This window comes from Haliotis rufescens, unplaced genomic scaffold, assembly GCF_023055435.1.
Source record: "Haliotis rufescens isolate VD_foot unplaced genomic scaffold, xgHalRufe1.0.p SCAF_13, whole genome shotgun sequence".
In the NCBI taxonomy this organism is placed as follows: domain Eukaryota; kingdom Metazoa; phylum Mollusca; class Gastropoda; order Lepetellida; family Haliotidae; genus Haliotis; species Haliotis rufescens.
In genome coordinates, this window is record NW_025963813.1 from 8,784,265 (window position 1) to 8,800,050 (window position 15,786).

A 15,786-nucleotide genomic window follows, 5' to 3' on the forward strand; every position below is an offset into this window, starting at 1 on the left:
ATATTTTTTTTTTTTTTGAAGCCATTTAACAGTTTAGAACCTCAGTCTTTAAAGATTATTGTCTATGGCTGCAATCTTGCTCCGAAGGTCATGAGTGGTAAACTATTGTTTGAGGAGCCAAAACAATGGCATCACTGCAAATATTAAAGACCAAAATCAAAAATCTGGCATTGTTCTCCAAATAATCAATTTGGACCTGCTGCACCATTATAGGGCCTGTAGAAAACATGGCATCATTTGTAAAATCAAGAGTGAGTGAGTTGGGTTAAATGCCGCTTTGAACAGAATTTAGTTATATCACAGTATATAAGCTTAATGTGGGAGGACAGCCTGAACTGATGCAAGCCCTGGATGCTTACCACATTGGTGAAACCCACGACCAAGGCTTTGGTGCTGACAAACCTAGGGATGTCGTATGTTAGGCTGCATTTTGACAACCTATTATATCCATATTTGGTTCACTTTTTGGCTGTTAACATTATATTTGGATACAGTCTAATGTCAAAAATGAGATTCCACTGAAAAATACATTGATATTTCAGCGGAAAACTTTCATGAATTTATTTCATGAGTGATGTTTCTTTTGCAGTTCAGTATATATGCAATAATAGAGCTATACTGTATACAAAAAACTAACAGAAACATGCAATATAATTTTGTTAGTTAGAGACATGCAAAGTTTAACAGAAAAATCCTGTTCTCTCCATGTTGATGATGACCACATTGAAGCTATTGAGTTGATGGTTTAGAGATTTAGAGATGGGAGCATGGAGGGTCTTAATATCTGACCCTTGGGGTGGACGTACAATATGATAATGGAGTACTCTCTTTATTCATACATGTGAAATGAGTGAAATCTAATGTTTCCAGTCTTCATAAAATATGTTTTGAAAAACACACATATAGTCTGGTTCAAATATCAATGACTGTTCTATGACTTACCATGTGATACAAGTTTCATGACTGATTATATTATATTATTGTATCTATGAGACATATGTCTGTGTCAGTGCATTCAGAATAAAACTACATGTAACTCCTTACAACTCCAAGGAGAAACAATAAACTCCAACCAATTGATGATTCCTACAATGTCTGACGCTAGGATATATTTTGAAGCTCAAACACTGAAATTCCATTTAAACCAGCTCATCAAAATCAAAGCAAAAATGCTGATACATCATTATAATATGTTTTTTAATTAATATCTAAGAATGTGTATCCAATTTTGCTGAAAGTGGGAGGGTTAAGTATAATAATCTCCAAAAACATCTTTCCCAATGTCCAAAGTCAAAGATTTAATTTTCTTAATTACCAGTACATGATGATATTCTGTCTGACATTTAGCAACATAACAGGATTTTTCTGTTTATCTATTCTAGGGGCTAATAGATCCTAACCTTCACACATGTTAAAGCATACCCAAGGAAGAGAAGCAAGCAGTTTCGACTATGTGTAAGTCTGGCAATCATCTACAACTCTCCAATATTTAGAAAGGTCACCATGTGGGTAAAATCCAAGGAAATCTTCAGTTCCTCGTCATTTTCAAGTTCAAGGTTAAGTTCAGGAGGTTGTCCGTTGCGAGCGCTTCGAATAAGTTCTTCCGTATCAATATGAATTTGGCGGACATTTTTCTTTCCTGCGGGTCCTGCTTGCCTTCCATAAGGTTCATAAGTCATAAGTGGATCCCTTGGCACTGGCCAATCCTGATCCAGATGAGGTTCAAAAGATGTAGACGCATCGAGGGCCACTGATTCGTAAGGCCAGGACGAGGGGTAACGCATGGATGCTGGGGTATAGTCCATCGCAGGTGATTTAGACCTAGCTGCGCACTCCTTAAATAGATGGTGTATCATTACTGAGACCGAGTTTTACTTCATATTGCTTGCATGTCTTTTTCAGATTAGAATCTATGGCCCCTAGAAACGACATTCACATTATCCCTGTATTTTAACATGTCCATTTATATGAGATGGCTGAACATCAAGAAATATACCATTGGCAAGTCATGGTCTGACCAGGCACAACATATCTGGATAGTGTCCTCAACCCACGGTGTGCTTGTTTGTTTGTTTGTTACAGTGGGCAGTCAAATATAGTCCGGCCAATCAAGTGACTGATATTGTGAGCACCATTCAATGCTGTCTGGTTCCATGACATGCTATCTACTAAGTCATCAACATTGATTAGGTCACCTCTTTCGACCTACATGGATTGCTGGGGACCTATTCTAACCCAGAATCCCCCCACTGGCCACACAATGTGAGAAAGTAAAAGCAGATGGAATATGGCTAAATTATGACCCTCTCTTACCTATAAACAGTGTCTTTGAAAATTTAGTTACTGCGATATTTTTTTTGTAGCCTGCCATTTTATTTACATTAAATCAAGGAAGAAATAATTTTTTCATAGCAAATTCATGACAAATACGTACAATAATGGACGTTTCACAGATATGTGAAAGCTATTCTGACATTGAACGGGTTATTGTTGGTTCCATAACCTTCAGCACATGCTCCTGTACCTGTTCATCATGTTCATGCAGCCTCACATCCTGGCATGCAGCCCATGCAAACCAATGCAACCACACTGCACCAGAGCTCCAGATAACTTTTTGAGCATTTGAGTTTTAACTCAAGGGTTTCTTTTTTACATTTTTCATTGGGTAACCAATATTTTTTCACTCATCTATTCATCATTCTATTGGGTTTTTCCCAAAATGAGCTAACATTTTTATGATTTCAAAAAAAATAAAAATAAAATGATGTTTTAGATGTATATAAGGGTTCTAACTAAAGGCTTGACTTGGAAAGTAAATTAGTTCGAAATTGCGTTTCAGAAATTAGCTCCATCTTCATTTACGCATGCTGTTTTTATAGATTTGAGTTCTTCATTTAATGCATGTGTTTCAGTACTCAAGTTAATTGAAAGTAATTGGGTTTTGGATATTTTTGTGGGGTATTTTACGCGAATATGCAGCTCATCTGTAGCTCTGCTGCACCCATAACTGTTCCCTGATTCATGCAAGAGTGTCAAGCTTACTGCTTACCTTTTGAAGTTCAGCTATTGCATGTTTTAACCTCTTTGCATAGTCATAACGCTCCTCTGAAAAACAACATAATAACTAGAGTGTGGTTACTCAAAAACATATGTCTTGAACCTACATTTCTTGATACATTAGTAAGTTTGTTTGTTTGTTGTTGAACGCCTCACTCAGCAATATTCCAGCTGTATGACGGCGGTCTGTAAATAATGGAGTCTGGACTAGACAATCCAGTGATTGATATCATGAGCATAGATCCACGCAATTGGGATCGATGACATGTATCAACCAAGTCAGCGAGCCTGACCACTCGATCCCGTTAGTCGCCTTTTACGACAAGCATAGTCGCCTTTTACGGCAAGCATGGGTTGCTGAAGACCTTTTCTACCCCGGATCTTCATGGGTCTCTTGATACATTAACTCAAGTTCTTACTGTAAATGTGTTTGCAAATCATGTTTCATGCAGAAATATTTATAAACTGAATGTGTTGCCATGTGGACTGTGGGAGTTAAGCTTGTCCTCTCATTGAACCTGTTGCATACTGCTGTCTGGCAATTGAGCCTATATTATGAACATAAGTATGCATTTGGTAGGAAAAGAAAAAATAGTGCCTTTCCAATATATAACATTTATTATAATTTTTTAGGTTAGTTGTTTGTTTGTTTTTAACATCACATTCAGCAATATTCTAGCTATATGACAATGGACTGTAAATAATTACATTTTGACCAGACAATCCAGTGATCGATATTGTGATCAATGATCCATGCCATAAGAGTACAATGTCACACAATCAAATAAGTAACCACCCAATCCAATATCCTCATTTTATCAGTAATCCAATGAACTCACGTAACACAGCTTCCTGCTTCTTGCGCTCCAACCTGCGGATGATCTGAGCAATCTCAGGGTCCTGGTACATGTCGAAGGCGAGGTCGTCCAGAGGCGAAATGTAGTCCGGTCTGCAGAGACGGGGAGACTAAGTCACTGGATAATTCATTCAGTAAGTCAACAACCTAAGCTAGTCTATCTTGCAGTATTCGACAGATATGCAGGTCCACCAGGAAGCCACCAACATGAGCTAGTCTATGCTGCAGTATTTGACAGATATGCAGGTCCACTAGGAAGCCACCAACATAAGCTAGTCTATGCTGCAATATTTGACAGATATGCAGGTCCACCAGGAAGCCAGCAACATAAGCTAGTCTATGCTGCAGTATTTGACAGATAGGCAGGTCCACTAGGAAGCCACCAACATAAGCTAGTCTATGCTGCAGTATTCAACAGATATGCAGGTCCACTAGGAAGCCACCAACATAAGCTAGTCTATGCTGCAGTATTTGACAGATATGCAGGTCCACCAGGAAGCCACCAACATAAGCTAGTCTATGCTGCAATATTTGACAGATATGCAGGTCGACTAGGAAGCCACCAACATAAGCTAGTCTATGCTGCAGTATTCGACAGATATGCAGGTCCACTAGGAAGCCACCAACATATGCTGGTCTATGCTGCAGTATTTGACAGATATGCAGGTCCACTAGGAAGCCACCAACATATGCTGGTCTATGCTGCAGTATTTGACAGATATGCAGGGCCACTAGTGGTACTATGTTTACTCCTGTAGCCTGATATGTCAATTATTCACACTGTCCAAAAGTGCTAATATCTCACTACACAGAAACTGGGTCAACGTTTGCTGCACAGCGATATGTTATAGCCCTGTTCCCGTCCCTCTCGACAGACAGACCCGCTTCATGGAAATGGGTCAACGTTTCACGGCAGCAAATGCTGTATTGGGAAATAGGTCGAATAGAGCTAGATTGGTACCCTGCCCTTCGCCTCCTCGTGGATGCCAAATAACATAAACACGTTGAGGGTAATAATTTACAGTTAGGCATATTTTCATTATTATTTATGTATTTAGTATGTACGCATATCATTATACACATGAGAGACAAAGATAAAGTTTCTATTAAAGTTTGGTTACATCTTTCCAACAATTACTCATCCCTATGGCCCATTCCCTCATGCAATTTTCTCAAACACAAATAAGGCACAGCGCCAATGACAAGGGCTTTCGGACTGATACCAACAGTTACACCAGGTGTGCCCGTTCAATAGTGTCCCACTCACCTGTTCAAGTAACCATCCAATGCAGGGTCTTTATCTATTCGATTGTCACTTACATCAAGCAGGTACTCCTTAAAAAAAGAAAACAATCATTCTAGAAAGTATTTCTACATTGAATTTTGGGGAAAAACTCAACAAATGCTACCAGAAAGACAATGATAATTTACATGATTTATGTGTTAAAAGATAAGGATATATAAGCACTAATATGTTATATCATTTTTTCATTTTTTTAAGCAGGCCTTGACCAGACTTGATTATTTTAAAACCGCCATCATATAACTGGAATATTGCTGAGTGCAGCGTTAAAGAAACAAACAAACAAACTACTGTTTCTGTGACTCACTGGGTCTGTAGGGTCGTAGGATTTTGTCAGCGGATCCCCTATGACGTTGATTGCAATAACACCAACCTGCAAACAGGCAACAACAGTATTACAACCAAATACAGCACACATCCCCCAGGGCCTCCTTCCACAAAACGATCATAGCGCTAAGGGGATCGTAACTCCCATATTCTAACACAGGCTTACAATCGTCCTAGCACTACGATCGCTTTGTGGAACATGACCCTGATCGTATAATATGGGTTTTTCAGATTAAAAACGATGTTTTATTGGTCTGTTTTCAGTCGTACAAATGGGTATCTCTCATACCCTCACGTCTAGTCGCACGTTTAGAGGAAGCCAGAAGCTGGAATGTAAACATTAAACTTGTTTCCGTCCGGTTGCGCACGCACCTCCCTATGACATGTCACAAATCTCGAAGAATAAGCCATCAAGCAGGACTGGACTGGATTACTTCCCTGTGGGGATGGCTGGGTGGGAACGTACGACTGAAAACAGACCAATAAAACATCGTTTTTAATCTGAAAAACCCATGTTTTAGTCTGTTTTCAGTCGTACAAATGGGTAGAATTCGACGGAACACTGGAAGGAGGGTCGGGAAAGTAATCAGGCAGTGACCACTTTCACGTCGAATGTACCAAGTTCCTCACCCCTGTAGTGACAATAGAACATTCGACCAGATGCACGGACGAGACAAGTTGTTTATCACGAACGCACAGCATGGTTAATGCTCTTCGACACACAACTAATTATCGATGCGACAGGCCAACTGCACGCGTCAGTTGAACTGCGATCGAAGTGTGGTCGACGAATAGTTTAGTTACAGAGCAACTCGCAGTATACAAGGTAACTAAAACAGCATGTTTAATGCTCTTCGACTCACAACTAATTATCGAAGCGACAGGACAACTGCACACGTCAGTTGAATTGCGATCGAAATGTGGTCGGCGTATAATTTAGTTACAGAACTCGCCGTAGACAAGGTAACTAAAATAGCATGGGTAATGCTCATCGACACACAACTAATTATCGATGCGACAGTACAACTGCACACGTCAGTTGAACCCGGATCGAAGTGTGGTCGGCGCATAATTTAGTTACAGAGCAACTCGCAGTATACAAAGTAACTAAAAAATACGAGCAGTATTACAATGTATGGGAAGATGATGCATACACCGAATAACCATAATAAAAAACAGAAGTACTACACGCAACAAAAAACCATAAGAATGCGTACATTCACCAACAGCTTTTATTGTAACCTGTTATACGTCACGAAGTGTCGAGCAAAAACTCCAAAGTGAATAAAATACAAATTCACTGTCTTTTCTGAGAGATCTGTTGTGCCACCACGAGTGGACCAAACTGTTTGAGTCCTTCAACATCTTCTGTGGAGATATCTCTAAGATAATGCGAAGCAAACACTGAAGTAGATCTCCAAAAGCAGCCCTCCATAATAGCTTGTAGCGAACAATTACTGTGGAGTGCTAATGTTGAAGCGATGGCTCGAACTTCGTGCGGATGAGAGGAGGTGGGAGGTGCGAGTCCTTGCGCCTCGTAACCTCTGAGAATTACCGCTCTCAACCAAAATGAGAGAGTATTACGTGTAATCTCTTTCTTTGCATTGGTTGAGAGCGGTATGAACAGCCGTCGAAAATGTTGTCGTCGCTGTTCAGAACGCTGCAGGTAAATACGAAACGCACGAACTGGGCACAAGGTGAGATCAGCGTGATCACGAGGGCCCATAATGGCAGACAAGGAAGGAATGTTGAACATTCTCGGATCTTGGCCAGGAAGTTAATTTTTCGCTAAAAAATCCCATCGGAGACCAAGATGGACGTCACAATCCATCGTCGACGTCGAGTGTGGAGGCGTAGATGAAGGAGCTGCTGTACTAGTTGACGGGCCATGGACCCCTGACGTAGTCGTATCCTTCTTGGTCGACGCCGTCGAGGCGAGGACCGCCGCCGTGTCTGGGCTATCAAAGCCGGGTCGATATGAAAGTGAGACGAGGTCGTCGTTCTGTCACTATCTTCACTACGACGCTGAACCCCCAAACTCTCCCTGCGAGAACGTCGCACGTCCCCGTGGGGACGAGGGCTACGATCTCTAACCGTAGAAGTACTACGATCCCCATCGTAGAATAGTTGACGGGCCATGGACCCCTGACGTAGTCGTATCCTTCTTGGTCGACGCCGTCGAGGCGAGGACCGCCGCCGTGATCTGGGCTATCAAAGCCGGGTCGATATGAAAGTGAGACGAGGTCGTCGTTCTGTCACTATCTTCACTACGACGCTGAACCCCCAAATTCTCCCTGCGAGAACGTCGCACGTCCCCGTGGGGACGAGAGCTACGATCTCTAACTGTAGAAGTACTACGATCCCCATCGTAGTTATCGTTGCCATGGTTACGCTGATCGAACATAATCCGACCGACGTCAATGGCATGTATTTCCGTAATTCTCGCAGCCGTAGCCAGCGAGAGAAGGAAAAAACGTTTTCTGAGACAATAAGTCGAACGCGACCTGATCGAGAGGCTCGTAAGCCTGACTAGACAGGATGCGCAGAACGACATCGAGGTCCCAGGCCGGCGGTCGGAATTTACGTGACTGATCTTCAACCATGAAGGCACGTAGAATCTTCTGCAACTCCGGTACGGTAGTGAGCTTGTCGCCCGTAGGAGACGGCACTACTGAAGCCAAAGCTGCCAGATATGTCGAGATCGTCGACCCTTTCAGACGCCGAGATGACCGGAGAGAGACTAAGAACTCCGCCACCTGTGGTGGGGTCGCTACCGCCGGGTTGAAGCCATGAGACCTGGCGAAAATGGAGAAAGTGGTCCACTTGTCATCTTACAGCTTACGAGTCGTAACTCGATGTGCCGACGAGACAAGCGCTGCCGCTTTAGCCGAATAGCCTTTCTTCATTAACGAGGTCTTAAGCAAACCCAGGCGTGAAGCTGGAAGTTCTTTATCCCCGGATGCAAGTCGTCGGTGTCTCTCTATTGAGGATGAAGAAGGAGGTCGTCTCGATCTGGCAACGGGAACGGTGGTTGAACGATGATCTGAAGAAGTTCCGGGAACCATGTTCTGGCCGGCCAATAAGGCGCGACCAAAAGCAGACGTAGGTTGGCCGTTTGACGAACTTTCACCAGTTGCGATGGTAACAGCACCGTTGGTGGAAACGCGTAAGCGTCTAGACCCCCCACGATATCGCTAGAGCGTCGTGGTCCCATGCCCATGGGTCTGGAACCGGCGACACGAATCGAGGGAGGCGGTTGTTGTACGGGGCAGCAAAGAGATCTACTTGGGGCAACCAGAGTCGATCTGTCAGCAGATGAAAGACTGTCGGATGGATCATCCACTCCGTAGGAGACGGCCTCGATGGTCTCGACAGGGCGTCGGCAATCACATTCTTGGCCCCCGGGATGTGACGGGCGCGTACGCCCATGTCCAAGTCGTCGACGAGGGCGAAGAACCTGAATGTCCGGTCCAGAAGGGCCGCCGACTGAGTTGTTCCCTGTTTGTTGACGCAGAGGACGACTGTGGAGTTGTCCGACTGTATCATCAGCCGTTTCCGACGGAGTCGAAGTTTCCAAAACTCGACCGCCCGAATCACTGCTTCCATCTCGAGGTAGTTGATGTGGAGGACCTTTTCTACTGGCGACCACCGCCCGGCCTCTTGGTCGTCCCCGAAGTGCGCTCCCCAGCCTTCCAATGACGCGTCTACGAATAGGTGTAGTATGAACGGAGGCTCGCTCATAAAGACGCCCTCGCAAACGTTCGACGGCTGGAGCCACCACTCCAAATGACAACGTAGCTGCGCCGGAAGTGGAACCAGGAGATTGGGCCGATGTCAACAGACCGAGGACTTCCTGTCACGTGTGCACCGACGACGAGGCATGTAGACGTCACGGAACGCTGCTGACAATCTTGTCCCAACGGTCTTGAGGTACCTGGACCAGATTGACTCCCGTCTGGAAGCGTATCCTAATGTACTGTAGAACCCGAGGTGGTACCAAGTCCGACTTTTGAAAGTTGACGATCCACCCGAGGTACCGTAGTAGACTCAGGGTGGTCGCCAACTCACCTTGAAGGGCTACTGTAAACTGGTGAGCTTGGAGCCCGACGTCTAGGTAGAACGCGACCCTGATCGCCTGCCGATGGAGCCATTCTACGACCGTCTTCATGATCCGTGTGAAAAAGCACGGGGCCGTAGAAATTCCAATCGGGAGGGCCGCCCACTGGTAATGAATACCTTGGCATTCGAATCGGAGGTACTTCTGGAACTCGGAAGCTATTGGTACATGTAGATACGCGTCCTGAAGGTCTAACGAGACGAGGAAGTCGTTCGGTAATATCATCCGACGCAGAGAGCTGAGGGATGTCAAGTTGAATGTGTCGGGTGGTTGGAGGTATGTTGCGTTGAGGAAAACCCACTTGTAGGCATAGTGACGAAGTCGCCCCCCTACCGGTAGCTCGTCTAAAGGTAGTGTCACCGGGGGAGACTCCAACCACGGCGACGGCGGGGGAAGGGACCTCACTTCCTCCCCCGCTGGTACTTTCCCCCTCTGGGAAACTTGGAAAAGGAGACCTGGCGACCTTTCCTGTCGGAACCTCCCTTGCGGGACGGCTGTCGAGGCACGTCCCTACGGAAAGCCTGTTGCACATTCTCGTTTCGGTAACGTCGTCGTGGGGCGTTCGAAACCGGTGGCCGTCTGGACAGGTTGGGTGAAGCCGAAATGATGATGTCACGCTCGGCTTCCCTGGAGTACTTGTCCAGAACGTCGTTGGTACGACCGTCGAACAACTGTTGCGATGTCCACGGGGCCCGTAAGAGTGACCTGCCATGACGATCAGGTAGGTCAGTGCAGTCGATGTAACCATGGCGACGCGCCGTAGTAATCTGGCCCGATACATATCGGGACTGGGCGAGGACGTCCTAGATCCACCGTTGCAAACAGGTGAGGACCGATGGCACCGTCCTGTCGTCCTCGTCCTGGGGTTCTTTCACCTCAAAGTACACTGAGAGGGCCTTGATCGCTGTCGACAGCATAGCAAGCGTTTGCAGCTGGTGACGAACAGCAGTGCCCATGGATTCCAAATGTGGAGGGTGCTGGTCTCTTGAAGAGCAGCCCCAAGTCCAAATCCCTAGTCATGGGTGACGAAAACGGCATGCCATAGATCGGGAAACGAGATCGACCAGGCGGCTTGCAGAAGCTCTGCCCAGGCAGAGCAGAGCCAAAGTTCTGGTCCATATCGTGAGCCATGGCTCTGAAGACATCGGGAGGAGAAAACTGAAGAGACTGCGGTGTATCCGAATCGTACATTCGACGACCACGATGACGATGAACGCCCTCGTGTCGTGTACTGTCTCACGACGAGGCACTCATCCTGTCGTCCCGACTTGAACGGGAACGACTTCTGTGTCCACTGTCGTCCCGCACGACGTCCCTATCGTCGTTGGTAGAACGAGATGCGGACCGACTGGGGACCGTAGTCCCCTCATGGTCCTCGTCACCACCCGGTCCCGTCGTAACGGGGGAGGCTGAGTGACGCTCTCGATCAACCGAATGACGAAGACCAGTCGTGCGGGTAGTATCATCAGCAGGCGAACGGTCACGTGTCGAAAGCTGAAGTTGACTGAGGCGGGTCTTTTTCAACTGATTTCTGAGGTGTGGTCGACTCGCCACCCCCAGGGCCTGATGCGGAGGGTGCAGAGTCCAAGGATCCAACCGATGACCATATCCGCTTGTAGCGCTGGTCAGCGGCCTGCTTCGCCAACGCACGAAGATACAAGTTAAAGTTTATTGAAGACAAGTTCTCACATTTTTTACAACGTTTATTCCACGAATACGTTGAAAACCCGTCCTTAATGATGCAGGAAGGACAATACTTGTGAGGGTCTACTTTAGACAGTTTTCGTTGACACGAGGCACAAATGCCCGACATATTGCCACGTGTAGAATCACTGTAAAACAGCGAAACACGCGTTGAACACAAACAATGGATTACCAAGGATTACATTCCAGGAGTCTACAGGTAAGACATATTATGACTTTATTAGAACAACTGTAGATAAGCGATAAGTACTAGTAGAATACAAACTAGCAGTCTACCGCGAAAGACTTTCTCGAGCGACCAGCGCAGAGGCGCGCTGAGAGATTTGTGGCATGTCATAGGGAGGTGCGTGCGCAACCGGACGGAAACAAGTTTAATGTTTACATTCCAGCTTCTGGCTTCCTCTAAACGTGCGACTAGACGTGAGGGTATGAGAGATACCCATTTGTACGACTGAAAACAGACTAAAACATATATTAATGGGACAAAGCAATGTTTCCATAAAAAGTCAAGAGGACAAGCCTATTTCTTCCACTACACTGGATTTGGTCTTATCACAGAAATCGCACGTAAATGAAGTGCCAGGTGTTTACACATCAATAAACTAACATTGAAATAAAGAGCTGTCTTGATTGGGTACTGTTATCAACATTGACCAATCAGAAATGTTGACAGTTTGATAATGTATCGAAGTCTACATTCAGAGCGTATCATTGTAAAACATGTGTTCTAACATGAGAGAAGCAACTAATGTTACATTTGGGATAAGTCTTTCATAGTAAAGTACAAATTCTAGTTCCGGTACTTCTTTTAGTTGAGTCCCATCCGGCATTCGAACCCACACTGCCAGAGTGTGGCACCTAATCGCCAGCACATAAACTCTGTGATCTCAGCCACAAAAAATGAAAGTAGTATTCTAGATCACATACTTTGTGTACCCCTCTGACTCCCATGGCTGATAGCTATTTAAATGGCATAGTGTATTCATAGCATTTGTCCAAGGGAGCTGTGCCAATTTACTCAGAAAGTGTTCTCCGCAAAAGGCTATGACTCCATCTCACCTGGTTATACAGGTTGAACTTGTTCACGTGGTTCTTGTGGATGTTGAGTTTGAGGTAGACCCCAACAGCATCGACATGGACAGACTTGAGTTCCCGAGCCTTGTAGCCAGTCTTCTCATTGTCAGACAATGACACATACCTACACACAACAAGCATGAAATACTCATATCCCCCGCCAATATTACATGTCTGGTTGTGTGCAATGCATTAGCTCCTGTGAACTACATGTATATTCAGGGGACCTTTTTGTAAATGGCATATTGCAGCACTAAAAAAGTTGTTACTGGTGTTGTTTTGCCATCTGCAGTCTATGATAGAATATGTAACTGTATTAGAAATGAGTTGTGTTATTACTTAAACAATAATCAGAGAAGTAAGGGAGTTCTTACTTTACTTAGAGATTAATGAGAGCAGGGGTCACCAAGTACAGCACCAAAGCCACCTCTCAATGCAACCCCTCTTCAATGCGACCTCCCCAACGCCACCTCTCCTCAATGCAACCTCTCTTCAATGCCACCTCCCGAACGCCCCCCTTTCCCAATGCAACCTCTTCTCAATGCAACCCCTCTTCCATGCCACAATGTAAATGTATAATTTGTGATCTGCTCACCCGAGCCTGGTGTATCGAGCTGTGTCCAGTGACAGCGGCACTCCATCCGGGACGTCTCCCACATAGAACTCTATCTTGGTTGCTGAAAGGAAAATACACAGCAACATCGTATTCAAACCCCGACAATGTTGTGAGATGAAATATCAGGCAATGCAACCAGGGTTCTTAAAGATCTTTGCCACTTATTAAGCATTTTTCAACAAGAATCATTTGTTTTCAAGGACCCTTTTCTTGATTAACAACACCCAAATCCCGCAAAAATAATCCCAACAAACTTTTTCTGGTGACTGCTTCATCTGTTCGATTAAAGCGCACTTTCCCCATCGTACCCACATCATTTTCCTTCCTGCAGCAGTAACACCATACCATGTTTCTGTCTTTTGTTTCGTGCACCCATTGATATTTTGAAACCCAAGCGTGATTAAAAAACACACTTCCCCATGATCTAAAAACAATTTGAAGCAAACTGTCCTGCTTCTGACTTGAGTCAATACCAAATTCATAACCTCATTTTGATTTCATTGAGAACGCGTTTCCATGGGCTGGTTGCCGCTCATGACAACATTAATTAAACTATATTCCGTAACAATGCACAAAGGAAATAACGCATTAACCAATAATAGACAGAAGACCGTCTTTCTTTTTATGTTGTAAGTGACAGGCAGTAAACAACACATTAATATTTACACTTTGGACTTCGGACTAAAATTACTGTCCCAACAACTAATTTACAATTGAAAAGAAGTTATTTTGCAGAGTCAGGCTGCTTACCTAAAACAACTGCATATTATTTCATTCATTTTTGTTATTGTGGCCTAAAATAACACTGTTGCCATGGTTACCTATAAGAAACTGGTGCGACAGTATCTGTATTTTGCAAAGTCGGGATCTCTTCCCCAGCTGGATGACGATGTCTTGAGGGTACAAGCAGAACCTGGAAGGGACAACAACATATCTCAATGCTGAATCTGTTACTGCACATGGTTGTCTTCAAAGCAGGCCCAAAATGTCTACTCGCCCAGACTTACTACTGGGAATTACATATACTGAAACACTTTGAAAACACATATTCGTTAGTAGAGGGACAATACACTGATCACGTGGATCACGATTTTTTCACTTCTCAAAATACAAGTATCGATCACTATTGCACACTAAGCAAAAAAATATTGATTCTAACCTTAAATGTATTCTTTAATAAATGTCACACCAAACACTAATTACTAGTGAAAATGAGAAGCGAAAACGTAAATATTTTGATCCAATGCACCATACTTGACAATGCCAATAGTAAATTGTCAGTGTGCCAGGTATTTGGCCATCCAGTCTATGAAAAAGATGGCTTACTTATCACTGATAAGAGCAGGTGCAAGTATCATGATATGTTTCGGATCATGAACAAGGTATCGTGATACGTATCTATCGTACAGTTGGTGTATCGTCTCAGCAATAATATTCCTATTCATGTAGTATTTGGCAAAATGGTCACAAAAATCAAAAGTTGTTCTGTGTATTTTAGCATGCGGTAATCAAACACAGCAATGTCGTTGTTCAGGTTCGAATCTCATTCGATGTGTCTCTAGAGCACAAAAACATCATGTCTGATGCTGGAAAACATGATTATTTTGCCGGCTGCCAAACAAAGTGCCCTTGGCAAGCAAACTAAGGAACAATTGTTATTTTCTCAAAATTGGGATTTTTATTAGTTCTTATTTTCTTAAATTTTTAGATGTTCTTTAACATTTAACATTAACATTACATTCAATGCAATAATTTCAAACTAAGCATTGGAACCTTCTTCCTCTTTATTAGTCCTGTTTCCAGAACAAGTAACCTAAAAATCGCCTTTTACAGCAATTTTACCCCATGCATAGAAACAGAAATAAATTTAGCTTACCAGACCAAAAGAAATGTTACTCAGATATTTTGCAAGAGATAAATAGTTCTGGAACATTTTAAAATAAAGCAAGTCTAGATTTTCCAGGCTCAGGCTGAATCCCCCTCCTTATTGGAGCTTCTTTTCCATTTCAATGTAGTTGCTTGTTTCTATCGACGTGCTATATTTTCAGAGTCTAAGCATTAGCCTAGGTTGTGTCTGTCGCACCTGGAAGACTGCCAGCCCTTGGTGAGAGGACTGTGGTTGTTGAGTTCTGCTGCCCGGTAGCTGTCATCCTGGCCCGATACATGCACCACTCTAAACTGGAGTTTGGTCGGCATCCTGGCTCTCCTTCATCTATCTACAAGACAAACACATCAGTCAGGCATCATACAGGGTTCACCCACATAATTCAAGGCCTTTTCCGTTCTTTTCCCTCAAGTTCACATGTCATGAGTCCTTCTGTTCAAATTGCTTCAGATTCAGGCATATTTGACTCTGGCAGAAGCAGTCATCATTGGAAGGGAGACTACTGTATGTTACCATGGTTACTGACGATAAAAAGGAGACTTACTGATGCAAATAGTTTTCTTCGAATTTGAACACAGATTTCAACATGTTTCTTTTAAACAGAAAGATATATATATTTTGGGGTATTTATTTATGAGGAGAATTAGCAGTCTTTTCATGGCACATTATCTATTTTCAAAGGCCATTTCATAGCAGAATCTAAGTTCAACTTCCAAGGACTTTTCAAGACAGACCTCAAATTTCAAGGATTTTTCAAGGCTATGCAGTGTACAATCTCATATAAACATTCATGTTTATGTAACTCTAGTTTGTCTAGCAGTTCTATTTTAGACAACCTCTTAACCAA

At 43.9% G+C, this 15,786-nt stretch overlaps 1 protein-coding gene across 4 annotated transcripts in view; it reads right to left on the bottom strand.

Moving 5' to 3' along the window:
- Positions 1-15,786, bottom strand: part of LOC124149276 (centrosomal protein of 104 kDa-like) — an 88,607-nt gene that overhangs the window by 70,168 nt on the left and 2,653 nt on the right. For 3 of the 4 annotated variants that reach the window (XM_046520742.2, XM_046520743.2, XM_046520741.2), the window contains exons 2-9: positions 15,138-15,270; positions 13,876-13,967; positions 13,034-13,115; positions 12,424-12,562; positions 5,524-5,589; positions 5,181-5,248; positions 3,897-4,006; positions 3,050-3,105 (exon numbers count right to left, since the gene is read on the bottom strand). In XM_046520742.2, coding sequence (XP_046376698.2) covers positions 3,050-3,105; positions 3,897-4,006; positions 5,181-5,248; positions 5,524-5,589; positions 12,424-12,562; positions 13,034-13,115; positions 13,876-13,967; positions 15,138-15,250 — 726 coding nt within the window. In that variant the 5' untranslated portion in view covers positions 15,251-15,270. Of the gene's footprint in view, positions 1-1,502; positions 1,836-3,049; positions 3,106-3,896; positions 4,007-5,180; positions 5,249-5,523; positions 5,590-12,423; positions 12,563-13,033; positions 13,116-13,875; positions 13,968-15,137; positions 15,271-15,786 lie in introns of all 4 variants that reach the window. The other variant, XM_048394146.1, reaches the window with a different exon arrangement.